The sequence below is a fragment of the Zingiber officinale genome, chromosome 2A (genome assembly GCF_018446385.1).
Source record: "Zingiber officinale cultivar Zhangliang chromosome 2A, Zo_v1.1, whole genome shotgun sequence".
NCBI classification, from domain to species: domain Eukaryota; kingdom Viridiplantae; phylum Streptophyta; class Magnoliopsida; order Zingiberales; family Zingiberaceae; genus Zingiber; species Zingiber officinale.
The window spans coordinates 163,844,773-163,861,705 of record NC_055988.1 but is presented as its reverse complement, the minus strand read 5'-3'; the positions used below and the strand labels follow the sequence as shown (position 1 = coordinate 163,861,705).

General features: G+C 35.8%; 1 protein-coding gene across 1 annotated transcript; it reads right to left on the bottom strand.

Moving 5' to 3' along the window:
• Positions 1-2,101: 2,101 nt before the first annotated feature.
• On the bottom strand, positions 2,102-14,895 carry LOC122042992 (DEAD-box ATP-dependent RNA helicase 31-like). Its single transcript, XM_042603411.1, has 10 exons — positions 13,592-14,895; positions 13,051-13,157; positions 11,731-11,786; positions 11,405-11,629; positions 11,111-11,317; positions 10,947-11,033; positions 10,774-10,869; positions 10,477-10,692; positions 3,329-3,511; positions 2,102-2,572 (listed from the first exon to the last, which is right to left on the bottom strand). Exons 1-10 carry the CDS (start codon positions 14,815-14,817, stop codon positions 2,345-2,347), a joined length of 2,631 nt encoding a protein of 876 aa, XP_042459345.1. The 5' UTR covers positions 14,818-14,895; the 3' UTR covers positions 2,102-2,344.
• Between the last annotated feature and the right edge of the window lie 2,038 nt (positions 14,896-16,933).

Genomic DNA, 16,933 nt, shown 5'->3' with positions numbered 1-16,933 from the left:
ACGTATAAAAAATACTGATAACTATTACAATATCTTAAGTGTGAGATTGAGATTTATGATTTTTAATTTTGAGTAAACATCAAAAGGCTTCTCAAATTTTATAGCTCATCGTCTATTATATATAAAAAAAATCAAATGAACGCTTCTCTCGTAAATTTATCTTGAAAATATCCTTTAATCTAACACTATTACAAAAGATATCCTGGAATTGCTAAAACGCTATTAAGATGAATAAAAGATTTAGAATTTAGGATTTATATTGCGTAGAAACTACCTAATATTTGGTACAATGTATAGAAATTATTGAGTAGTTGTTGCAATATGTTTAGTGTGAGATTGAGATTTAGGATTTAAGATCTTTAAATATTATTATATCAAAATATTATTTATACTGCGTTGAAGGTACCTAGTAGTTGATACAATATATAAAAACTACTGGGTAGCTATTACAACGTGTTTTGTATGATATTAGGATTTAGGATCTCTAAACATTATTATATCAAAATATTATTTACTAATTTGGTAAAAATTATTTAAGTGTTTATTAAAATCACTTCAAATAATTATAAAATCTATTATGTAATTACTACTATCCTAATTCCTAAAGTCACTCTAAATAAATTGTAGCTATTGAGTAACTTCTATACCTTGTAGTAATTATTTGGTAACTTCTATTTGGTGTAAACTATAAATTTTAAATCCTAAACCTACTTTAAACGCGTTATAGAAGTTACTCGATAATTTCTACCGTATCATTAGATTCAAAAGTATTTTTGAAATAAAATAATGAGAGAAACACTCATTTGATTATTTAAAAAAAAAAGAAAAAAAAAAGGGACACTCATATGATATTTCTTGTTAATTTGGGGCATCCTTTTGTTTTTTGCCCATTAATTTTCAAAGATGTAGATCTTCTATCTCTTATTCTTTCTCCTTGGTTTCTTTCCCCTTTGTCTCCAACATCAAATATGTCTAGCACAACTCTTAAATCATTGTAGGAGTTGAAATATGAAACAATCAATTAATTATAGTAAAAGATTATTACATTCATCTTAGACATTCTTCACAATTTATTTCTAAATTATGTGAAGAAAAATAAATCATGAAGTCAAATTATAACCTACCATCAAATTAATTAGGAAATGATCAATTCATAATTTCTATAAGAGTGGTGGTGAGATTATTAGGTTAAATCAACCTACTATACCGAATGGAATGTCGTGTGTTCAAACTTTTATCAAGTACATCAATCATTCAAGATACCCAAGCCATCAATCAACTTGAGACTACGAGGGGTGTATATGAAAATGTACATGGGCCACATTGTCAGAATCATAATCATATGTGCGCCATAATGAAAAGTTCCAAAAAGCAAGATTGGAGATTTCCTATTTTGGTCCATTTATTTTGTCTGAGTCAAGGCCTACCATGAAGCCAAACTCGAACTGGCTGGGTCCTCATTCAATGCTTTTGTCCTATTTTATCGTTTTCTAGAAAAAGAAGGTATGCGTAAATTTTTCCCTGAATCTTCTGTCACTTGCCAAATTTGGAGTGGATGGACGAATATTCCTTTTGGCAAATCTCAAATTGCTCCTCGATTTTTCATATTTGTACAGTCTTACCATAAGAAAATTGTGGTAAAGAAAATAATTTAGAAAACTAAATTTACCATTTGTTGCCTTTATCTCCTAACTATGAGCCGTCCATTTGTAAGACTAATTGGATAGAAGATCATATACTTGGTTAAATAAAAAAATAAAAAGCATAGAATCTGATAACACAATATTTGCTCCCTTCCAAAACCCTAATCTTTCTTGGTTCTTCCACCATTCAGCCATCTCTTTCAAGGTTGCATTTGCAAGCCCAGCACGCAGAGAGGCCTCAGGCTTTTGGCCACCTCCAACTCGTGCTGTAATCTAACCTGCAGACTCACCTGCAGCTGCTGCATGAGCAGCAGCAGCAGCAGCCGACGACATATCTGAGCTGACCAGCAGTTGCCACAGCAATTCAAGTGTATATCCTTTTGTGAGCTTAGCAATGTAAAATCATACTTGACAAGAACAGAGAGTCAAAGGCTGATAATAAAACACTGTAGCACAAATGATTCCAAAATCTGCTCGACAAAGATTTGCTATTCAGACAGTTAATAACATTCGATATAAAAATATGCATATAGTTTAGGCATGCCAAAGGTGGTGATAAACTCTGCTAAATTACAAGATCTCACTCATTCTGAGCACAATACACTACTGACAAGTGTTAAAAATTACCAAGCTGTTTTTCGTAGGGAGGGAAAGTGTAAAAAATGTAAATAAAAGATGTTTCTTAATAAACCAATAAAGGACTATCTAGCTCGCAAGCCAGGCACATTGTTGAGCCCCATCTTACTGAGTATATTTTTGGCTATAGAGGGTGGATTGTCGAGCCCCATGCTTCGGCTGAATTCGTTGGCGAGAGATACGAGTTGGGATTTGTCACGGCCAATTTTTTTGTTAGAGTTGTAGTATCCAAGCCATGCTTGATATGCCGACTCTTTGTGCTTCAGCTCTACATGTGCAAGTGCTCGTTCCACCTGCATGGCCAATGGAAGGAGTTGAACACCAGTTGTATCAATTACACTTAAGTGTTTGATCAAGGAATAAGATAAATAGTTAACCAAAAAGATTAAACTAAAAATCTAAATGCAACATAGCATATTTGTAAAGATAGTAATGCTATGTTACACCAAAATACAACACAAGCTCCATTCTAACGGTCAGAATCCACCAATTCCTAATTGACCTGGGTCTAGTGTGGATAATTATCATATAGCAAGACACCCAAGTATTATGTTGATTGTTAGCACATTGAAGAGGTGACAAGTAAACAGGAGTTGATTGCACTTGAAGCAAGAAAATTACTGTCCACTTTGAAAAAATATGTACTGCACATCAATCCCACACTAAAAATAGATTTCAGCCAACCAAAAAAAAAAATTATTGGTGAGATTTAAAACGAAATCTTCCCTTTTGTGTATCAGAAACACAGAATATTATTGGAATATTATGCCAATCTGCAGCAAAATCTCAGCCAAATTTAACCAATGACACCCAATGAGGACAGCATGATTTATATAAATGTAGATGTGCACATATAACCGCAAGACACTGATCAGGAACTAAATACTGAGATAGGGGAAAACTAAGACATGACAGTTTAGATTTAAGAGGGGTCTAACCTGAGAATTCATGAAAGAATGAAATAAAGACAATAAATCAGAGAAACATCAAAATGATTATAAACCTGTACAGTGACAACAATGATATAAAATGAAATAATTAAGATATACCTTTTTTCTTGTGTCCAAGTCAATTGTCGGTGCTTCAGCCTTTGTTATCGGCAAATCCTTGATGCTACTTAAAAAGAAATCCTCCCATGGTGCCAACATCAAAATGCCTACTCCTTCTTGGCCTTTCCTGCCCGTTCTACCTAGTCTATGTATATACTGCTCTCTGTCAGCAGGGATTCCCAACTGTGGCACAAGCAGAGATGCTCAAAGATCAGTAAATTTCACGATCAGTAATCAACAATGGTTGACTATTCAAGTTTAAAATGACCATGTCAAAGGGACCACATTCCCTTTGTCATTATAATTCTAAAAATGAACAATACAAAATAAGGAATGGATATTGATTAGCAAAGAATTAATTTGGTGACAAAAAAATCTGTTTAAACCATTAAATATGGAAAATTATGAAATTTGGACAAACTTTAACAAGACGAGATATCAATGAGAATTGGATAGACTGAAGGGAAAAACTATCATCTTTAGAAATCTGCAAGCTACTTCCTATGCAAATTGAACTCGCATGATTGCATATCTAATTGCCACGTGCACAAATAAGTGAAGACCGTCGTCTTAAATATCCAAATAAAAACTATTGTAGTCGCAGCAGATTTGGATATGCGGTAATCTTAAATATACTTGCTAATAAGAATTCATTTGATCCACCATACCGCCCATTGGATATTTGGTAAAATCCTAAATTCATGTTGTCTGAAATAAAATAACTGATCCTTGTATTGTCAAATATACCACATAAAGGAATCTTATAATCTCAAGCTAACTAACAAAAGGATAAGCATACTATTACAATAGAAAGAGAGATCATTTCTACAACACTGACAAACAGCAACAACAATAACAACAACAACCAAGCTTATCCCACTAGGTGGGATAAGCTATATATATCTTTCTACACTATTCTACACCATTGGACTCTATCCCCTACTATATTATTATTTATACTTAAATAAATTTTATTTTATTTTATTATTGCTAGTCAAGTTTTTTTTTGTCTTCCTCTACCCCATTTGATGTGCATATTTATCATAGTTTCACATTGCCTAACTAGAACATTTTTGGTCGTCTAAGTACATGTTTGTACCATCTTAAACGTATCTCTCAAAGTTTTTCATTAATAGATGCAACTCTGACTTTCTTTCTAATACTCTCATTATTTCTTATTCTATCCATCTTCGTATATCAACACATCTACCTTAACACCCTCATCTTTGTAACTCTCATCTTCTGCTTATATGCTCGAGTTATAGTACAACATTTAGCGTCATATAACATAACAGATCTAACCGATGTTTTGCATAACTTCCCCTTTAAATATCAGAGTTATTTTACCATCACATAAAACATCCGATGTTTTCCTCCATTTCAACCATCCTTCTTGTATTCTATATAAGACATCCCTCTCAATCCCTCCATCGTTTTGCAAAAAATGATCTTAAATACTTAAAGCTCTCACAACTCATCATCTCCTATCTTAATAATTATCTCAACGTTTAATATTGTTAAACTTAAATTATATATATTTTGTCTTTACTCTACTAAGCCTAGAACCTTTCACTTATAAGGTTTACGCTAAAATTCTAGTTTAGCATTTACTCATTTATGCGTCTCATCTACCAAAACAATATCATCTGCAAACAACATGCACCATAGTACTATTTCTTGAATGTGGCGAGTGAGTTCATCTATGATTAATGGAAAAAGATAAGGATTGGAGTCTTGATGTAACTCTATCTTTATTGGAAATGCTTCTAGTTAATCTGCATGAAGTGTTCACTCTGGCCGTTACATCATTATACATATCTTTAATTAATTCAATATATGCTACGTTAATACCTCTCTTTTCTAAAATTCTCTATATAATTTCTCTTGGAACTTATCATAAGTTTTTTTTTTAAATCAATGAATATTATGTGTAGATTTTACTTTTGCTCCTAATAATTTTCAATTAGTTGTCTGAAAAGATGTATAGCTTTTATTGTCGACCTTCTAAGCGTAAATCCAAATTAATTTTCGGTCACCGTGATCTCCTTCCTTAATATATTTTATTACTTTTTTCTAAAATTTTATGGTATGACTCATTAGTTTAATACCCTAGAATTTGTACAATTTTGAACATTTTTATTTTTTTTATACAAAGGAACTCGAGTAGTTACCCAATTTCTATATTGATTTAACCTACTTAAATTACTTAAGTTAAGTTAACCACCTAAATCTTTATTAAAAAATTGATAAAAATATCTCTACTCTTTTATTTTTCTATCATTTACTAGCGTGATATTGCATTTATCTTTAATACATTTTATTTGGATAAAATCATTTGTCTTCCTCTCTCTCACTTTAGTTATTCTATAAATGTATCTTTTCTCTTCTTTTAAATCCAATTTTCGATATAACCGTCCAAAAGCTTCATTATTTGCCTCATTCACTACTTTTTTAACCTCTTTGTTGGCTATTGTATATTTTTTAAGTTTTTCTCATTCTTACAAATAAATAAGTTCTTGTAAACGATTCACTTTTCCTTTCTCCTGTACTTTTTCATTCCACCACCAATATTTTTTTTCTTGGTGATGCATGCCCTTTTGACTCACCGAGTACATTCCTCGCTACTATTTTCAATTTTATATCATCTTATCCCATGTACTAGAATCACCGTATGTTTCACTTAATGCTTGTACTTCTACTTTCTCCTTAAATATGTTTTATTTCCCATCTTTTAGATTCCAACACTTAATTCTAGGAGTCATATATGTTTTTCTTCTAATGATATTATGATTGAGACGTATATCCAACCCTACTAATCTATATTGGGTAATTAAGTTTTATCAAGGGATGACCTTGCAATCTTTACAAATCTTTCTCTCCCCTTTTCAAATCATAAAAAAATCAATTTGCAATCTATTATTCCCACTTTTGAATGTGACCAAATGTTCTCTTTTCTTAAAAAATGTATTTTCTAGTATAAGGTCATATGTTATTGCAAAATTCAATATAATTTTCCCTTCTTCATTTCTTGTTCCAAACGCATATACTCCATGCACCCTCTCACCCTCATATTCCTCATTTTTCACTTTACATGCTCATTTTAAATCAACTCCTATTAAAATTATTTCATTGGCAGAATATTTTGTGATATTTCTTCTAGGACGTCCCAAAAGCTTAATTTGGTATCTACATTTAATCCTAATTGAGGTGCATATTTGCTAATTACGTTCGTAGTTTTTTTCACCACTACTAAATTGAAAGCTATAATTCTATCTTTCTTTATAATTACTCCTATAACTTCATCATTTGACGAACTACATACAACAATACCCTCTATTTCTTGTTTTATTCTTTTCTATGTATCATAACTTAAAACTTAAGTTCTCTATCATCTTTGTTTTCTCGCCTACCCATTTTATCTCTTATATACACAAAATATCAATTCTTCTCCTAATTATCGTATCTACTACCTACATTGTTTTACAATGAAGTTTCCTATATTCCATGTTCCAAATCCTGAACTATTAATTTTTTTATAATATTTGTTCTTATCTAACATATGGTGTGAGAACTCTTGCCTATTTAACACTACACCGAAGTTATCATGGAAATATAGCGGCCCTTGCCGATACGTTACACCCTACAACACGAACTCTTGCATATTTAACACTACACCCGAGTTCTGAAGATGTAGCAATCCTTACCAAGACGTTACAATCGGACCTACAACACATTCCTTCCGGGAAATAACCTAGCATTAGTACAATAGTTTAATGAATTTATTCATTAAACATTTGTTTTAGTTTAACGTTAGTTGGCAATCTAACACAATCCTCCTCTTTAAAAAGAAAAATGCTTGTACAACACTACTACAATAACAACAACAACAAAGCCTTTTCCCACTAGGTGAGGTCGGCTGTATGAATCCTTTTACGCCATTGAGCTCTATCTCCTATTATATCATCATCTATATTTAAATAAATTTTATCTTGTTTTATTATTGCTAACCAAGTCTTTTTTGATCTTCCTCTTCCTCGTCTGATATGTATGTTTATCATAGTTTCACATTGCCTAACTGGCGCATTTATTGGTCGTCTAAGTACATGTCCGTACCATCTTAAACGTGTCTCTCGGAGTTTTTCCTCAATAGATGCAACTCCGACTTTCTCTCTAATGTTCTCATTTCTTATTTTGTCCTCGTATGTCCACACATCCACCTTAACATCATCATCTCTGCAACTCTTATCTTCTGCTCATGTGCTCGAGTTATAGCCCAACATTCAGCTCCATATAACATAACAGGTCTACCTGCGATTTTATAGAATTTACCTTTAAGTTTAAGAGGTACTTTACAATCACATAAAACACTCGACGCTCCCCTCCATTTCACTCATCCTGCTTGTATTCTATGTAAGACATCTCTCTCAATCCCTCCATCATTTTGCAAAAATGATCCTAAATATTTAAATCTCTCAGTTCCGGGCAACTCATCCGCTCCTATCTTAACAATTGTTTCATTACTTCTAATATTGCTAAACTTGAATTCTATATATTCTGTCTTTAATCTACTAAGCTTAAAACCTTTCCCTTCTAGTGTTTCCCTCCAAGATTCTAGTTTAACATTTACTCCTTCACGTGTCTCATCTACCAAAATAATATCATCTGCAAACAACAACATGCACCACGGTACTGTGTCTTAAATATGTGCAGTGAGTTCGTCCATAATTAGTGTAAAAAAATAGGGACTTAGAGTTGATCCTTGATGTAACCCTATCTTTATTGGAAATGCTTCAGTTACTCCGCATGAAGTATTTACTCTGGTCGTTACATCCTCATACATATCTTTAATTAGGTCAATATATGTTACGCTAACACCTCTCTTTTCTAAAATTCTCCATATAATTTCTCTTGGGATTCTATCATAAGCTTTTTCTAAGTCAATGAATACCATGTGTAAATCTTGTTTTTGCTCCCGATATTTTTCAATTAATTGTCTAAGAAGATGTATAGCTTTTATTGTCGACCTTCCAGATATGAACCCAAATTGATTTTCTGTCACTATGGTCTCCTTTCTTAATCTTTTTTCTATTACTTTTTCTCAAAATTTCATAGTACGATTCATTAATTTAATACCCCTATAGTTTGCACAGTTTTATATGTCTCTCTTGTTCTTATATAAGGGAACTAGAGTACTTATCCTCAATTGATCAAACATTTTTTTTTATTTTCAATATCATGTTAAATAATTTTGTAAGTCATTCAATACCTTGTTTCCATAAGCATTTACATGCCTCTATCGGAATATCATCTGGTCCAACAGCTTTTCCATTGTGCATCTCATTTAAAGTTTGTTTTACTTCTGAAATTTGAATTCTACGATAAAAATTAAAATTTCTATGCTCATTTGAACTACTTAAATTACCTAAGTTAAGTTAATCACCTAAACCTTCATTAAAAAGTTGATGAAAATACCTCTTCCTCTTCCACTGCTCTTTTATTTCTTCATCGTTTACTAATACCCTATTACATTCATCTTTAATACATTTTATTTGGTTAAGATCTCTTGTTTTCCTTTCTCTCACTTTAGCTATTCTATAAATGTCTCTTTCCCCTTCTTTTGTATCCAATTTTTGATATAACCGTTCAAAAGTTTCATTTTTTGCTTCACTCACTACTTTCTTAGCTTCTTTCTTGGCTATTGTATATTTTTTTAAATTTTTCTCATTCTTACAAATATATAATTCCTTATAAGCTATTCGTTTTTCCTTTCATTCCACCACCAAGATTCTTTACTTAGTGGTACATGTCCTTTGACTCACCGAGTACACTCTTAGCTACTATTTTCAACTTTGATACCAAAATGCTCGTACAACACTCACAAGCATTAATAAGAAAAACTTGGTTTTAGAGACCGAGAGTCTGAGACCAATGGTATGTTAGGAATCATTCATTAATTCATCACATTAGAATGAATGGAATCAAAGAAATTTTAAAGATAATAAATATAGGTAAGATGTGTAGGTTCGGTACATCCAGATTCCTAGTGAGAAATTTAAAAGAATTTTAGAAATCAAGGTATAATTAGCAAATTTTGGAGAAGGAATGTCTAGTATTTGTATCAACATGATAATTTACTAATGTTAAAGCCACCAGAAGTGTTACAAATGATTTTCCAGTAAATGTAGGTTGCAACATTAACAAATCGTAAGCCCCCTATCATTTACGTCAATCCAAGATGAACTAACCAATAATATTATTGTTAGAGGTGGGAAAAATTAGGGATTTTAATCCTGATTATCCCTTCTACCTATGTTAAATTCCACATGATCTTCACAATTAAGTCCATGAAAAAGATAAATCTCAATGTATGATATCTGCACATGGCATTGTGCTAACTAATCAGAGTAAATAGATTATCCTCAAACCATAATTGCAGAGAGAAACTTTAAAAATCCTAAGTAAAAAAAAAGTAATCAATTACAAAAAAGGAAGTGAGAAATAATTAAGATAATCTCAAATCAGTACAAGTAGTTTTAAATATTTTGAATTTATTATTCAATAAGAATGAGATTCTGATGAATAAATCATACATAAAGACTCGTGGTATGTCATGCCATAATTTTATGGATTGAAATATGAGGAAATCAACAACAATTAATTTGAGATTAGAATATAAGAACAGATGTGTGGAATTATTTTAAAAAAATGAAAATACATTTGGAATCAATTAAGTGCCCAAAAATGATGAATGAGAAAATAGGTTAATCTAGTATGGACATGTCAAAATCGACTATAAAATTCCACCGTTAGATAAGTTGTGTCAATTAAGATAAGGTGCAAGGGGCAAACGAAGACAAAACTCTACTTAACAAAATTAAAAGATTTAAAAGATTTGAAAATCACAAACAAAATAGTCTTGCATAGAGGGATAAGACATAGACAAAGACTAGCACCACACATGATGGTGAGTATCTGCAGGCAGATAATTTACACAGATGAGTCAAAGGGAATTGCACTAACATTATTCAGGATCATTGGATCTTAATCAGAACAACTAAAGACCATGGAACAGTGCAAAATTGACTAATAGAAGTTCCTAAACATGAAGGTGCATCAAGCAAAATTGAGTTATATAACAAAATGACTACCTGTATGACAAATGTCACATTTGGATAATCCACTCCTCGCGCTGAAACATCAGAACTGACAAGAATAAGACCTTTTGACTCTCTAAACTCTTTAGAAACCCTGGTCCTGTAAGTCTGAGGCTTTCTAGAATGAATTTCCCTAACATTAAGTTTTAGTTCAGAAAGAAGATCAGCCACCAGCCTTGTCACCATTGCTGTTGTACAAAACACAATAACCTGCATTGAGATGATACATTAAAAACAAAGAGTCCAGAACATGACAAAATGGATAGCCACTAGGGCTCAAGTAACACCTACCTTATAGTCAGCATTTTCTGAAATATGTTCAGTTAGAACACTATACAATGTCGAGAAATGTTTCTCAAGCGGTGCAACCAATTGCATCTGTCTAACCTGAAAAGCAGTTACACCAATAATTCAATGGAAATTCAGATGTTTGTGCAGTTATATAAGCAAACAAATAAAAGTACATGTGAGTGTGTTTCTTCAGTCCCTTCTTCAACTGTATTAATAAACTCAAGGTCTCTTCTCATAGCAATGTAGCATATTTGGCGGACCTGGGCATTTTGAATCAAATTAATGAAATTCATAATCAGTATATGGCAAGTATTCATATCATTGAAAACAAACATACCTCGTCTGGAACAGTTGCAGAAAATAAAAGTGTTTGCCGCTGTTTGGGAACTGCAGTCACAATCTTCTCAATATCTTTTCGAAAGCCCATATCCAAGAGACGGTCAGCCTCATCAAGGATGAGAACTTTGACGCCCATCAGCTGAGTAGCAAATCCTGGAGTATTCTCAATATGATCTCGAAGCCTTCCAGGAGTTGCTACAAGAATCTGCAAATGCAATATCTGAGTTTTAACGAGAATCACTTCCATTGTTGAAAGAACCCTCACGTTTCCCCAAGAATTCCAATATTTTACCTGGCATGGGTTAGTTTGCATCTTTTTTTGTTCTAGTGCTAATCGTGTTCCGCCCATCACCACTTGTACACAAATTGATGGATGAAATTTAAGAAGCTTATCAGCCTCTGCAGCAGCTTGATCTGCAAGCTCACGAGTAGGGCAAATAACAAGAACATTGATTGGTGGTCTTCTTTGATCGCGATCAACAGGAGGTAATTTTGAGACAACTTCAATTGCTGGAAGCTGAAGCAGCCAATTGGTTCACAATTATCACATGGCAAAACTATGGGGGAAATGCTGTGTAAAAATTGAGAAGTGCAGAATTCCAAAGGTGGATTATTCACCAAAAATGCAACAGTTTTCCCAGTTCCAGTTTTTGCTTTTGCCAGAACATCTTTACCTGCAAATAAAACCAAAATGCTGACATTGTCCAGTCATAATCATGAAATGAAGTGGATACAATTCCATTCCAAAATTATTACTTATTTGGATGGGGGCAACCTACTAGATTAAGGATTACCCAGCTTGCCTATGTTAAACTATAGGCATGGAGCATGATGATGGGGGTGCAGTCACTTGGAATGCAGGGCGTTAAAATACGAACATTATATACCACCGCACTCAACTATGAGCATGCGGCATCATAGTTTCAAAAACCACCATCTGGGATCTGTGGCATATATGAATATGCTGCACAGATATGGCAGAAAATCTCTATGCAAATTGAGCATGTGAATAAAGGTGCAAGGACGTGATTATATAGAGTGCACCTACCATGGGAAAGAAAAATTGTAGAAGACTGGTATTAAATACTCTAATGAACTTAGTTGAAATACATACTTAAAGCTCTAGATCTGTTAGAAATATTATGCTTATTAACCAGTGAATGAGAAACCAATATACTTTCTTCATATCCCTTACCTGATGTTCTTTTCTTAGTTCATAATTCCTGTGCACTCATATCCCTAAACTTAATCTCCTGCTTTCAACTGCCTTTTGCAAAAAATAAAAAAATTCTTTCTTAATAAGTTTTTCATCCACGGGGGGTACAGAGCTTAGGGTTCAGTCTTCCTTCAAAGGATGGAAAGGTGACAAAATCAGTGGATATAAATAAAAGGAAACCCTTTGGAGGGGGGAAGGGGCCCTGAGTTTGTACTGTAAAGCATAAAAAACAAGACATAGGAAAACCAGGGGGGTGGTGTAGAGTTACTGTATCGCAAAAAAAAAATTTTAAAACGATGATAATCTACAGACCGTTGCAATAAAAGAGATGAATAGTCAAGTGGAGCAGGCCTTAGATGTAAAGAAATGTTAAACATATCCAACTGCAGGAATTTGTTATTCTTGACATATTGAATCAAGATCAAGTCAGAGTACAATGATTTATCCAAATGATAACAATAATGCAATTCCTGAAAAAACTGTGTAGCAAACCATAGGGAGATATCAGTTGGCTAAGACATTATAAGCACTCTATTGGACAGTCATTCTAACACCTTATCTAATTCAATTTCTCCAACAAATCAACCCTTGATCAGAATGATGAATCTCAAGAATTATTAACCATGAGGCATTGACAAACTAGATAATATTCAATGTCAAATAAAAGAAAGATCCTTATATCATCCGCATGCAAATGCAAGAAATGACATAAGATGGCTAACCTTGAAGTATTACAGGAAGGGTCGCTGCTTGCACAAGTGTCATCTTCTCATATCCAGCTGCTTTTACTCCTTTAAGCGTCAAAGGTGAGATGGAGCACTCATCAAATCTGAAAAATGCAGTATTAGTTAAAGTTTAGAACCAACAAAGCATTCACACAACTTATACGTTAACTCCTTGCTAATCACACCACAAACAATAATACTTGAATGCATAAACTGCAACAAATACTGCATCTGGATTGATATATTTCATTTTTCTCTTGAGACGTATATTAAAATTTAAATGTCTTCTTCCAAAGCATACAAAAAGTGAAAAGAAACTTGACTCAATCAGCAAACTAAATTCCTATGAAAATGATGTTCACATAAATTTGTTTGTACTATGATCCAACTTGAATACTTGATTCAAGTAGCTCTGCATGCTTGCTTCTTGGCTAACCACTATGGGAATTTTACAAAAAATATGAGGGCAAAAACTCAAGTAAACCATTCTAGTGCAGCAACTCTTTACACGATAAGGAAGCAAAATTGCAAAAATTACCTAGTTTCACTCAGGTAAGAATCACTGCTTGAATCTGATTTTTTTGGCGCTGAGTGTGCATTGTCTTCATTTCCTAACTTGGTGGAACCTAAGCTCGTCAAGAGATCATTAACAGACCCCTCTTTTTCATCTTTGTTGCCAAAAAAATCATCACTAAAACCAGATACATCATCCTCATGCTCAGTTTCTTCATCTTCCTCTCCCTCTGATTCTGAAACCTCCTCATCTGATTCTGAAACCGCCGACCTATCCACGCCTCGCATCTGTTTAAAGCTCAAGTCGTTATCTCTTTTATCTTTTCTTGAAAATGTAGAAGGCATCTTTTGACCACCCCGCCCCTTGCTTTTCCTAGACGAAGAACCAAATTCATCATCATCATCATCATCATCATCATCATCATCATCATCATCCTCTAAATCACTATCAAACCGTCTCTTAACCAGTGAATTCCTGGAAGCACGAGACTTAAATTTACCAGATGGTCCAGAAAAATCATCAAAATCGTCATCCCGCTGCATCCTTGACAGTGGCTTATCCTTCATTGACCGCAAAGAACCACCTCTTCCACCTTCAAAACTTCGGAACTTCCCGCTACTAGATTCCCGAGAAAAATCATCATTCCTAGAAGGCGACCTGTCCATCATCGGCCGTCTTCCCCTGGAGCTGAACTCATTGCTATCTCGACCTCTACCCCTATCATTCCTAGAAGGGGGCCTGTCCATCATTGGCCGTCTTCCCCTGGAGCTGAACTCATCGCTATCTCGACCTCTACCCCCATCATTCCTAGAAGGCGACCTATCCATCATAGACCGTCTTCCCCTGGAACTGAACTCGTCGCTATCTCGACCTCTACCCCTTCCTTTATAACTCCTGTGCATCTCCCCATCCGATTCCTCGTCATCATCGCTCTTCATTCTCAAGCGAAAGGAATCCTTCTTCAGATCACTGACCCAATCGCTGAGCTCTGCTTCGTCGTCGATCAGACTCTTCGCTTGCCCAGCAGCACCCCTCGACTTGAAATCGCCTCTCCGATTTTCCCGCGTCCCCGGGCCAAGACCCGACCTCGATGAGCGGGTAGTAAAAAACTTCGAACCGAGAGGATAATCTTCGGGATGAGTGCTGAAGACGGAGGACGGGTGAGCGGCAGCAGAAGCGACGCCATAGCGGGAAAGTCGGAGGCTCCCGGAGGAGCGGAAAAGGCGTAAGGGGATCAAACGGCCGATCATGGCCGCCGGCGATAGATTCCTAAAACCCTAACTCGGACTGTGGCGGCCGTTGGGGGTTCAGCGACGAAGAAATGGGAGTAGCTTTTATAGGGAGGAAGGGTTTAGAAGGGTTTTAGGCTGTGAGTTACCAGTCGCTCATGTCTTTTGTTTTTCTGCTTGTGTTACAAACGTCCGATATAATCCCTAAACGACACACAGTCGAAATGCCCAAATATATATAAATGGGCAACTCTTGAGTTTAAACCATTTTGGGTATTAAAAAAAATAAAATAATTATGAATATATATATATAATGCCCTTTTAACGAGAATAATAATACGTGTCAGCCCACGAAAAGAAATGAACTTTTGTAATCTCAAAGTAAGATTAGAATGATTAAGAACATTGAAAGAACAATGGACTGAGATGGTTAAATACAGAGAGAAATATTTAATGCCCTTAGTCGTGAAAAGAATATTGTTTTTTATTTGAAATTATCATCATCATAAAGGTGACTTTATAAAGTTGGTCTAGGGTATTTTTATAAATATAAATTCGGTCCGAGTTAAATCGAGACCCCTTAAAATATTTACTAGAATTACGATAATTTTCTAGAAGCTCTTTTTGGTCTTCCAATTTAATTAAAGTAAAATTATAGTAGTAGTCCGATGAAAGTTGTTGATTGCATTTATTTTTCAATAAACACTCGTTCCTTAGTCTTCTGATTACCCTATGCTAAAGTTATTCATAGGAGATCGATTTAGAGCATTCATAGTACATCATGATTATAACACTTATTATTACATCAAAAAAATATAAATTTTATTATCACATATAATATATCTCTTTTAACATTAATACTTATTATTTATAAATTTCATCGTCCAATTAATTATCTTGAAATTATATAATATTAAATAAATATATTTTTAAGTATTTACATTGATCCTGTAGTAAGAACAGGGGACCCCGCCCTGTGGAGTCAACGCTACGTGAAAGTCAAAGTGGCAGTGGTCCATTCGGAGAGGGCCGGGTCCGACCGGACGGTCGGCCGGCCTGCCGTCGGGTGGAATCGAGGTCCTATCGGCTGGCCGACCGGACGATGTTCGGCTGATGGTTAAAGGCGCCCTGTCGAAATCAGGGTTCCGGCGCTCAGTGGAAACAATGTCTAAGAGCCGAGCGGAAGGCACTCGCCCGGAAATCTCCCCAGCATATTAATGCAAGCGACAGGCCAGACGGGAGGGGCGTGCCGCCCGGCCGGCGTAGGGGATGAGGGCCGTCCGGACGACGGTCTCCGTCCAGCCGGCCAGACGTACGTCCCGGCCGGCGGTGGATAAAGGGGGGACAGGAACATCTTCTGACAGCCGTCAAATCCTATGGCTAGGCCATACTCCAAGTCTGACAACGAGGTGTTCTGTTGTCCCATCGAAGATGTGATTGGACTGTAGCAGTATGGCGTCAGGTAAGCTTTCTGACAGACACATACCGAAGTATGGGCTGCGGACATGTATGTACTTCGGTGGACGCACAGGGACCCTTCCACCGTTCTATATAACGAGCCTCATACTTCGCCGGAGGTACGCGTGAGACACCTTTGGAGCTACTTTTTCCACCATTTGCTTACCTAACTTGAGCGTCGGAGGGTCGCCGCCGGGAACCCCTTCCCAGCCCGACTTCTGTGCAGGTTCGCCGGAGCTTCGTGCCTCCAGTCGAAGATCCACGTCAGCAATCGGAGAGCGCCTCGTGCCCAGCGTCCGCTGATTCAGTATTCGGACAGGATCAATTTGGCGCCGTCTGTGGGAACGCCCTTGCATCCGAACGGAAACAATGGATGAAGCTGGACGACAACACACGGTGACGCTTTCCACGGAAGAACTCGACGCACTGATCGAGTTGAGGGCCGCCAAGCTCGTGGAGCAAAAACAGAAGGCATCAGCCGACCGGCCAGAGCAGCAAGCAACGTCAGCGTCTGGAGGCCGAGCGGAAGCACCACATGCCACCGTCGCATTTCATCGGGCTCTATTCCGCACCCCCGACGCCGCACCCACTCATAGAGATCGGGGATCTTCTTCTAACGAGATGCCGAGACGAGATGACAGAAAAGGGAAAGCCCCCCGAGCGGACGCATCGCCCGAGA

Excerpts from the sequence above, each read along its gene's own strand:
- LOC122042992 (XM_042603411.1), bottom strand. The coding sequence starts at position 14,817 with ATGATCGGCCGTTTGATCCCCTTACGCCTTTTCCGCTCCTCCGGGAGC. Across the intron at positions 11,787-13,050 it reads CCTTCCTGTAATACTTCAAG|GTAAAGATGTTCTGGCAAAA; the intron begins GTTAGCCATCTT and ends TTTTATTTGCAG. Across the intron at positions 10,870-10,946 it reads CTGAAGAAACACACTCACAT|GTTAGACAGATGCAATTGGT; the intron begins GTACTTTTATTT and ends ACTGCTTTTCAG.